Source organism: Frieseomelitta varia, unplaced genomic scaffold (genome assembly GCF_011392965.1).
Source record: "Frieseomelitta varia isolate USP_RPSP 00005682 unplaced genomic scaffold, Fvar_1.2 scaffold_68, whole genome shotgun sequence".
NCBI lineage: Eukaryota > Metazoa > Arthropoda > Insecta > Hymenoptera > Apidae > Frieseomelitta > Frieseomelitta varia.
In genome coordinates this window covers 30,721-41,679 of record NW_025110456.1, presented here as the reverse complement: position 1 = coordinate 41,679, position 10,959 = coordinate 30,721, and the positions used below count along the sequence as shown (strand labels likewise).

At 28.9% G+C, this 10,959-nt stretch overlaps 2 protein-coding genes across 5 annotated transcripts; one reads left to right on the top strand and one right to left on the bottom strand.

Moving 5' to 3' along the window:
• The first annotated feature begins 44 nt into the window (after positions 1 to 44).
• LOC122535148 (protein EFR3 homolog cmp44E) lies at positions 45 to 8,062 on the top strand. Of its 4 annotated transcripts, none has more exons than XM_043666400.1 (16): positions 45 to 216; positions 3,607 to 3,683; positions 4,205 to 4,320; positions 4,535 to 4,697; positions 4,867 to 5,019; positions 5,132 to 5,238; positions 5,310 to 5,444; positions 5,558 to 5,636; positions 5,716 to 5,851; positions 5,931 to 6,202; positions 6,284 to 6,456; positions 6,552 to 6,912; positions 6,992 to 7,191; positions 7,277 to 7,376; positions 7,453 to 7,608; positions 7,676 to 8,062. In XM_043666400.1, the coding sequence occupies exons 1-16, from the start codon at positions 135 to 137 to the stop codon at positions 7,826 to 7,828; spliced, it is 2,463 nt and encodes an 820-aa protein (XP_043522335.1). In that variant the 5' UTR covers positions 45 to 134; the 3' UTR covers positions 7,829 to 8,062. The 4 variants fall into 4 exon arrangements, with proteins under 4 accessions (XP_043522335.1, XP_043522334.1, XP_043522337.1 ...); XM_043666399.1 differs by having other exon boundaries at positions 5,301 to 5,444; XM_043666402.1 differs by lacking the exon at positions 45 to 216 and adding an exon at positions 3,185 to 3,458 and having other exon boundaries at positions 5,301 to 5,444.
• Positions 8,063 to 8,503: 441 nt separating this feature from the next.
• Positions 8,504 to 10,413, bottom strand: LOC122535149 (peptidyl-prolyl cis-trans isomerase Fkbp12). Its single transcript, XM_043666403.1, has 4 exons — positions 10,169 to 10,413; positions 9,800 to 9,847; positions 9,421 to 9,607; positions 8,504 to 9,093 (listed from the first exon to the last, which is right to left on the bottom strand). Exons 1-4 carry the CDS (start codon positions 10,203 to 10,205, stop codon positions 9,036 to 9,038), a joined length of 330 nt encoding a protein of 109 aa, XP_043522338.1. The 5' UTR covers positions 10,206 to 10,413; the 3' UTR covers positions 8,504 to 9,035.
• Positions 10,414 to 10,959: the final 546 nt, after the last annotated feature.

Here is a 10,959-nt window from a genome sequence, read left to right as displayed (position 1 = left end):
TCAGCCAACGTTGGAGGAAAGAAAAAAAGAAAAAAAAAAAAAAGAAAAAAAGAAAAAATTCATCTCACAAAAATTGTATATCCTAGTAGATTTTTTGGTGAAAATACTCATGGGATGGGAGATTGGTGGAAGAGATGGCTATGATCAGATGTTGCCTCGAGACGGAGGTACCTGACGTTTTCGAGAGTCTCGTACGGAAGTGCACTGACCCAGGCTGTGAGTATAAATTATCACTCTGCGATAAAGTAACGGGTACTGCGGGTCATTTGTGCAAATTCACAAGGTTTCAAAAGACGGAATATTCATTTCGCCATCACGATGCTGAGTGAAATTCAGAATCACGACGCTGAGTGAAGCAAAATTTGTCGATAAATGTATTCTGGTATCTTTAGTTGTTGCAAAAATTGTAAAAATTATAATTTCGAAATTATAAAATTTGATATTATGAAGAATAGAAAGTGTAAAGTCTGGCACAGGGATATCTCATTGGAATATATGCAAGTATTTTTCTACTTCGTTACATTTTTACTTTATTTAGTACTTGAAGTAATTAAATTAATAAATTTATGCAATTAATAAATTAATAAATTCGCTTCGTGAAATTCCCGCATGTCATTCCTTGTGAATTCCAAGTAAAATTAACTTTTTCAGACTTTTGTTCCGCAGAGTTCGCGAGTGAACTGATTAAACTTGATGGGCTCACGTGCTTTTGCACGGTTTTTATCGCAAGTCGCAACAGTTGCTACGTATGCTTGACACACTTTGCATCCGCACTTGATATTTGTACATTAATGAAACATAAATGAACCAGTGTGCTAATTGCTCGGTAACAAAGTTAAGAGAGGAATGCAAAATATGTAAATATTTTCCTTCTTTCAAACTTTTGCCGTTGCATACAACGAAAATTGTATATTTATGATGGCATTGATATAAGTCTATCGATTTATCTTGTATCGGTGTATACTTGTAATACTCATTACTTTGCACGGACTTTGTCGATATTCTGCATATTAACTTGCAGTTGTTTTAATCGACTGCACTCGTACGATCTGGTTCAAGTATCTCTTAAGAGATTATTTACAAGGACATGATACTTGAAACAAAATTGATTCCTTCGTTTCTTTTGTATTATTTCTGTTCAATACTCATTCTTGACCTTTAATGTAATTTTTTTATACATACCATGTACATGGTGAGTTACAATTACAAGTAAAATCGACGATGATTCTATTCTATTCTAAATTTAAAATAAAAAGTTTTCTTTCGTGAGAAAATTGAGTTTGAAAGCTTGTCAAATATCCGTGATTATATTGTATCTATAACAAAAAATAACTGCACATAGAAATGGATAGTTAAAAATCTAGAACGAAATATATTGAAACAATTTAAAATAAATTTATAGAAGTACATACAATATTAATATTCAATGGAACTACATTTAACGTTTATTATATGCAATTAAAAATCTTATATCGTTTGTTTTTTATTAAAGCAAATATTCCCGAGAAAAACCGCGAGAATTTTATTTATATCCCTGGTGTAAACTATTAAGTTATGTAACAATGTGTTTAAATAAAATCTTCTTTTTTCATTATCTTTTTTACCTATAGTTGTTCGACAAAATATTTCCAAAAAAGGAAACAAATAAAAAATGTGCAGACTCATGTTTATATTAACTTTCTAGTAACATTAATTTTGCAGTACGATATAACTTGATTAAATTAAATTCTTAATAATAATAATTGACTTTCGCGTTCCAAGTACAAGTAAGATCTAAAAACGATTCTCACTCTCGCCGCCATTTACGAACGTGCGAATAGACTGATATTGATTACCGAAGCCCCGTGTCAACATCCGGAACATCTTGTCATCCTAAATCGGTTTAGCTGACAAGCGTTCACGCTTTTACCTTAAAATAGTTCTTCCCCTTATTTTGCCTTGAATACACGTATTGTGTCTCGTTATAACAGAGAAGAATACAGTCCCTTTCGATCTAGTTGCCTCATTTTTAACAACGTGTAATTTAATTACGATGTCACAAGTAAATATTAATATACAAACTATTTAATTCTGTCTAATTTTAAATTCTATTTATTTTATTCAAAATAAAATAGTATTTAACAGTAATAGTGAAGTATATTAACGATTGCGTTTGTTGTTATATTGTTTATGATGAAATTGATTTTAAATAACTACTAAATATGCAATGAAATATTGTAATCTGCAAGAGTGAATTGAATTCACAACAGAAAAATTATTCATCCTCAGACTATCTACTTATATAGTTTCTAAATATATGTAAATGTGTGTAAGAAAGATTATCCTAAATTTATATCAATTGATTGATTTTAGCAATAATATTTGGAATCAGTAGATATAAATACATCCGTGAATCGTGTTCGAAATTTTAATTTAGTCAATTACTTACTATTGATCAATTTTGAAACAAGTAATGAGAATTGATTGTTCTTTCATTCTATAAAATATTACACATGCACGCTCAAAATTCGATCAAAAATTTACAATGTAAGTATTTTGGAGAACTTATAAGCTTATAAAAATATCGGTTAAAATTAAAATTAAAAATAATATAAGCAATTTTCAAGAGATGAGCAATGAGGTGTAGAAAACTATTTTCATTTTTAAATTAGATGGCGTTGAAACGAGTATTAAGTGTAATAAGTGGAACATCATACATTTTAATGTAAATATTTTAATACGTATGTTAACTTTATTTCAGTTCATTTTATTTCTCCGATTCTCTCATGAATAAAATATTAAACCTTCTAGTAATTGATATCACATTTATATTGATATTATACTTGTACTATATTGTATTCGCAATAATCGTATGCATTGAGAATAATAATGTCGTAGAATTTACGAAAATATTTATTCTCTTAATAATTGTTTAATTTTTTAATGATGTATTCCATTTTTAAATAAGAAAATGTCAAAGAGATCAATGTAAAATTTAAATCTATGAAAAAAAAATTTTTTTTTAGCACTAATTTCAATTTAAATTTAATGTTGGGCGTAATTAAAAAATTATAAATGTGGCGGCGCGCGCATTTTTAAAAACGCCGCCACGTAAAAGTAAATCGTATTGCCATCTTTTAACTCTTTCCTGCATTTTGAAATTAAGCAACACTGGTTGACAAGAACGAGATTAACATTACCGACCTTAAATTCATACGACAAAATTTTTTCATTGAAGACGAATGTAAAATTCGTGTATGACAAAATCTAAAATATTTATTTATTTGTAACTGATGCTCGCGTATATTCCAATTACTGCAAAGATCAATAGCAGTGCTTCGTAAAATAATAAGTCTGCGTACAGCAAATCGCAGTAGTGATTTTCGGTAGTGACTAAAAGTACACATTCTATTGGTTCTATCAGTCGATCGAAGTTTCCTCGAGTGTACAGTACTGATTCGCTTGTAACGAAATGTTTGGTAAATATTATTTCATTTTGAAGCACGAATTTTATTCTTGAGATGTCACTTTCATATTTACTTAGTTTGTTTTCACCGATCATCTGATACATTTCATGGATACACATTCTTCTACCATATTTATTTCCTTTCTTTGTATTTCTGTCAGGTTGTTGTTGGTGCTGTTCAGCCTTACGCCCGCGATATAAAAGACTTGTTGACAATATTTTTCCAGTAAATCCTCAGGTGAGCCTTACGTTTTCTATGTTCAAAATTATTCACAATTCCTTATAATCCTTATCTTCCATAATGAATACCTGACATTGTATTTTCATTAAGTAATTCATATTTCTCATATTCTTAAACAGGAGTTGCTTTATTTAATATAAAAAAATAATGATAATAAAAATAATAATTTTTTTGAGTAATTGAACATATTTGTTAAAACATCAGTAGACTTCTATGATTGTTGTTCTCTAGTTTTTCTTCTGACTTTAAAATTAAATTTCGTGCTAATTCTGGTATTATTCTATTTATATATAGTATCGTGTTATTATTAAAGTATTTACACGCATAAATAAAAGGAAAAAGCATCTCATGATATAATTATTTTTAATACATTATTGGACGATAAAATTATTAATACCCAGTTCACTTTTCATTTATTGATTTTAAGTTTAAAACATCAGTCTTTCTTTCTATGTAATCTATATAATATAAAGTTAATATTCAGTATTTCTTTTATAAATTGATACTTTTTTTATTAGGATGGCTTAGTGAAAAATAACATGGAAAAGCTGACCTTCTATTCACTAAGCAGTCCTGAAAAGCTAGACAGAATTGGAGAATATTTGTTTCAAAGGGCTTCCAGGGACATTTACAGGTAACGACGGAGAATTACATGTTATTAATTTAATAGCTATGGAAAGTGCATATTCATGTGATTAATTCTTGTTTACTTATGCTATATGCCAGTCATATAAATAATTATACATCATTGATCATTATTATGCAAAATTTTAATCTTTTATCTAGATGTATTAGGCAGTTTTATATTTAGATACAAAAATATTGAAATATATGTATTTGTAACATAGGAGAAGAAATGGATTTGTTGTTATTGCCATGGAAGCAATGGATCAGCTTCTAGTAGCATGCCATGCTCAGACATTAAACCTGTTTGTTGAGAGTTTTTTAAAGATGGTGCAGAAATTGTTGGAATCTACGGATCCGCAATTACAAATACTGGCAACCCAGTCTGTAAGTTACATTAAACAATTTGAAATACCATATTATTATATTTATTTATTTATTTTCTTTTATTTTCTGTTTTATTTCTTGAATGTTATTTTATCATTCATTAACATGAAAAATAATTGTGTTTTTGACATCTTTCAATTCAGTTGAACAAAGTGCTGGCTTCTTCTAGTTTGTCCGCTTTGCCAACATCGAGCAGGATACGCCGTCTTATCACACACGTTACGATTTCTTTGTATCAAAATACTCTGCGATGTGCCACTCGAACCACAATGACTCTGCAATCCGCAAACAGATACGACTTGCTGGAATTCAGGGATTACAGGCATGGCTTTTATACACTTAATACTTAGAAATTTTTTTTATTATGAATTGAAATTAATTATATATGTATTTGTAGCTTCCAAAAATCTATTGTACTATATTTCATAATTTAGGGTGTTGTAAGAAAAACGCTTTCTGATGATTTGGTAGAAAACATTTGGGAACCTGTACACATGGATAAAATTGTTCCTTCGTTGCTGTACAATATGCAAAATTCAAGGTGATGATAGAAAAAGCTATTGCGTGCAAACTATGTATATATTTACAATTTCATTTTAATAGATATTCTAGTAAAGAAGATGCAACTCCGGATAGCCCAACTGAAGGACGATCTGATCCGCCACAATTTGCAGAAACTTGTATGCGAGAACTTGTTGGACGAGCATCATTTGGTCATATTAAATGTGTTATTCGACCTGTTTTAAGGTTGTGTTTCTCATATAAAGTATTTTTTTCTTTTTATTTTTTATTTAAAACTTGAGACATTTTATTGCAAATAAACAATTACAAATAAAATTTCTATAAAAATTATTTTACAGACACTTAGATAATCATCAGTTATGGGTCCCTAATTATTTTGCTATCCATACATTTAGGATAATTATGTTTTCCATTCAGGTTAGAAATCATTAAATATTCTTATTATTTATCAATGAATATCTAAAAAACGATGATCAATAAATATGAAATTTTTTAGTCACAATACTCTTACACAGTTGTGGAAGCATTAATGACTCATCTTGATGATCATTCGAAATCATCGCCCAAGATTCGAACGAGTATCGCAGACACTTTATCTAAAATTATTTCCATTGCAGCTGGTGAAAGTGTTGGTAAGTTTTAATATATAATAGAATTTGTTTATTTGTATTAAAAAATTTGTATTAAAAATAAAATGACATATTTTTAAAGGTCCCTCTGTTTTGGAGATAATAAATTCTCTGCTATCTCATCTTCGAGTTAGTGTAACAAGAAATCAATCTTCGAGCAATGACGAACAATTGTATCAAGAGGCTCTTATTAATGCTCTTGGAGAATTTGCAAATCATCTACCAGATTATCAGAAAATAGAAATTATGATGTTCATAATGAGCAAAGTTCCATACAGTCAACCAGATCGTATAGTTTCAGTTGGTAAAGGCGATGTATTACTCCAAAGTATTCTTCTAAAATCTCTTTTAAAAGTAATTATACATATACACAAAAAAAAAATCTCACATAATGCGTATCTTTAACTTAATACGGTTCGTGTAAATACACTTTAGGTTGGCACAAAATATCAAACTATACATTTGAATACAACTTTTCCACCAAGTTTTTTGGAGCCATTATTAAGAATGTCACTCGCAGCAGATGCTGAAATGCGACTTTTAGTACAAAAAATCTTTCACACTTTAATCGACAGACATCAGAATATTATCAAACTTGCGAGACCTACGTAAGTTATCAATAACAAATTTTTTAAATTTATATTATTATTACTTACGTCAATTGAATCTTTCAAAATATAATTTTATCATTTTTGTTGAACAGAGTAAATGTTGCACAACTTGATCTTACAATTGAAAAAGCATCCCGACCAGACGTGATCTTTATTCGTAAACATGGCCCTGAAATCTATTTAGCGTTATACGAATCGTTAGAATTGGCAAGTAATAAGGTGGAAAACGTAGAATCTATATATACAACATTGGCATTACTTGCCGTGGAATTGGCTTCTGAAGAAACAGTGTTGGAGTTACTGAGATTAGTACTGAGTCTTCAAGATTTAGCTTTAACAAGTAGCCAAATCAGTGTTTCACTCAAATTTAATTTACACGCTATTGTCATTAGTTTGCTTGTACTAATATCTTACGTTTGTAATATTACTTCGCTAATGGATTACGCGAGCAAGGTAAATTATTATTTCATTGGTTCGTACATGACATGTACTGATTGATAAGAACCAAAATAATTAATTTTTATATTTTTAGGTTGTAGAAGTACGACGAAAGGAAGCACCTCATCTTTTGCCTGATTTGCAATCTCAGTATGATATTGGTTTATCTTCTAGATTAGCACCCGCTCTATTAGTTGATCAAACTGTTTTAAGCGAGTGTTTGAAGGGAGCTGGTCTTGATAGTGGAAAGCTACAACAAGGATCTGGTTACAGTAGTATCTCGCTACAACATCGGTAATATTACAGCAATTTAAGTTTTCATTTCCTTATGTTATTAGTTGTAATATTTTTTAGATGTTATTAACATTAAATGTTTTAGACACTCATGGGTCGACAGTGCTGGGCGAAATTCGTTAGGCGATATTAATTCTGGTGCTACAGAATTAGATAGTGGCGGTTCATCTCCTGGTGTTCAAAAAGTACATTCCTTATATGTAATTCTAATTTATTTATAACTTTTTAATAATCTACGTTTTTTATATTTTCTACTCTCAGAAATTACCAGGAGAAGAGTTGACTTTTGAAAGTATGAAACGAATTTTAACAGAAAATAACAATAATCATGTCGTGGAAGAAGAGAAACGATTACAATTATCGCACTTGTTTAGAAACGCACCATTTCAGGATTTGGTATCAAAAACACAACCAAAGGTATGAAGATAGTGAATAACTTACTTATTAGTAAAAAGTATAAAAACAAAAATAAATAATTTTGCAGCATGATGTTTTACAAAGTAAACTATCAGAAATATTTAATACATTATCCGTTGATCCACGAAATACAAGCCAACCAGGTGGACCACCAACAGATACTAAACCAAGTCAAGCCCCAGCTTATGAAATACATTTCCCAGAACTATTTGTTTATTAAAATAACGAGTTTTTTGTTTGCTGTGACATTTTTATTAAGTTGAACATTACAGTGGCTATATGTCAATTATGATCAATTTAATTTATTTGTACATTTTATGTTAAAAAACTGTGGAACAATATTTGTACATACAGTGCATTTTGATACCGTTTAATGCGTATAATATTAATTACATTTGTGTATATATGTATTTTCTTTATAAATAATTAATATTTATTATAATTATTACTACAATAAGTATTATTTCAATTTTGGTAAATTTATTGCTCGTTATACTATCAAAAATATTAAAACTAATTTGAAATTATTATTTTATAATTATAACGTGTAAACTAGTGGCGTGTAGTAATGTAACACATTTCTTTTGCGTAACTCATACTGACATGTTTACGGATTAATTCATGTTATTGGTACAATATGTAGTATATTGTTAATGTTATTTCATCAACAAAATTAATTTTAATATCTACACACCACTGGTGCAATATTGTATAAAAATGTAACAAAATTTTGAAACAACATAGTTGAAAAAAAACCGTTATTATGCAAAATTAAAATATTCGAAACGAATCAAATTTATTGAATATACTGAAATCAAAATATGTATATATAAACACAACAAATTTAAATTACAAGACAAATATTAATCATGGGCTAATAAATATATTCATATACTTGATGACAAGACAATCTTTTTTATTGAATTTTTCTGTGTAAAGGTTCATACTATTACATTATCAGTAGAATTATTTCCTTTTGGATCATTGAAAGATTTTGTACAAAATATCCAAGTGATTGTTTATCAAGTACTATGTAATTGGAATGAACACAGATGTCAGATTACATGTTGGATGCTTCAAGATTTAATTCAATTACTCATAACAGGAATGCAATTAGCCTCGAAAACGAGTAATGTAAATTTTAATGTTACGATGTAAAAATGTAAAAATTTGTAATCTAATACCGCACATTGGTCATTATTGGTTTCTGTACAATTGTAATTTGGAGTTTATATAATTGTGCAATCGTGGAAAAAACAGAATCAAACTCTCGTTTTTCTCTTTTGGTTTTTATGAGCAACCAAATTAAGGTCAGTATGTAAGACATACCATTCATGCAATAACTACTTAACATAATGCAATTTGAAGCGTTTAGTTATCTGTGGTTCTGATGTGTGCAATCAATTTAATACACCTTGGAAAATTCTTCAAGGTTCCACTTTCAATAATTCCACATCAAAGATAAGAACGGCATTTGGTGGAATAGTGTGTCTATGTCAAGGATAATATTACAACATTATTTATATAATCATTAAGATTAACTTTTCTTGGCACATCCTATTATTGAAAATATGCAAAATTTAACTAATAATAATAATAATAATTAACAACTGCAGTTATTGGTATCATACGTTAATTTCAATTACTCATAATATGTAAATATTACACAAAATATAAGAGTTAATTTATATTAATTCCTTTTTGCACTGTGGATAATTTAAATAAATCATAAAATTTGAGTATGTGCTTTTGCTTTACATCTATCTCTGAAATTGATAATATTATAAATGTTTATATTGTATTAAAGGATATACTCCAGGATGCCCACGACTACCATAGGCAAAATCTGGTGTGCAAGTTAGCTTTGCTCGTTCTCCAACACACATTTGAGCAACACCTTGGTCCCAGCCTTTAATAACTTCTCCTTTACCTATTTTAAATTTAAATGGTACTCCACGGTCCCTGCTTGAGTCAAATTTCTTTCCATTGTCTAGAGTACCTATTAGACATTTAACAATTAAAATTTCATAAAATTCAAAGTACTATAAATTATAAAAAACAATATTTTATTTAATAAAAATGTACTTTAATGTGTATATAAATATGATGCGATTCGATCGTGATGTTAAATGTTATTTTTAAAATTCATTATCAACGTAATGTTTCAGGAAATAACTTGAAAAATATTTACCTGTATAATGAACAACTACGGTTTGTCCGGTTTTCGGGTATGTCTGGCCTGCACAGACAAAGCATCGTTACAAAAATCGCTACATTATAAATGAAAAGTGTAAAATACTAAAATTTGATACAATCGCTGAACGCATTGAGTAAAAATCGAAATCACCTTATTTGGAATGGGTCATCGAGAAAGCATGCTTTTCATAGATTTTCAGGTTGTAAATGAATCACGTCGACTAAACTATCCGGCGTATACAATTAAAATCAGCCGAAGTTAAATAAAAAAAGGGATCATCGATATTATAATTCGTAAAGAAAGAAGCAGCGAATCGAAAAAGAAAAGTGAAAGATCACAGAATATCGTGTACAGAATAATTACCATCTCCAGGAGAAAGAACTTCCACATCCACGCCCATGACTATATATTTTATGTCACAAAAATCGGATTTTTAACGAAGAAATAAGTGTATTTTATTATACAAAACTGGGCGATTTGTATTGCTAAGCAGAATTCACATAAATGCGAGTCTCGTGCCTGCAAAAAACGATACCAGATCCAATGCTGTTCAATGAATATAACAAGGTAACTGAAGATACCCTCGGGAAAGAAATTTTAACTGGAAAAGCCGCCGTTAGGTTCGCTGCGATTCGGATCTTCCGGTTAATATACGACGATCGATGCGAACATTTCCCATTCCGCTAAATTTAAAGCAATTATTTCGTTGACTTTTGTACACGATATGTTGTATAAAAAAATTATATAATTTAGTTCTTCAATTGATCACATTTTGGAAAAGAAAATAGAGAAGCTGTCTTTCTATTGTAAAAAGAAATATTATAATTAATTGATATTAAAGAAAACAAACACAGACTTTTATGATGTTTATTTTTACTGTATAAAGATAGTAAATAAAATAATTAAGTACTCGTACAATATTATATGGAATTATTAAGAGCTCACAATTGTATAATAAATTCTTATAACAGAAAATACATTTACAAATCGAAGTTAGAGTTGTACTCGCAACAAAAATAAATTAAAACCTATTTTTCTTTATGATGAATTATAAATATTAATACTATCTATATTAATATACATATATAAATATATTCATATAAATGTATAAAAAATCAATATAAAAAAATGTATCAGAATTCGAATAAATTTAT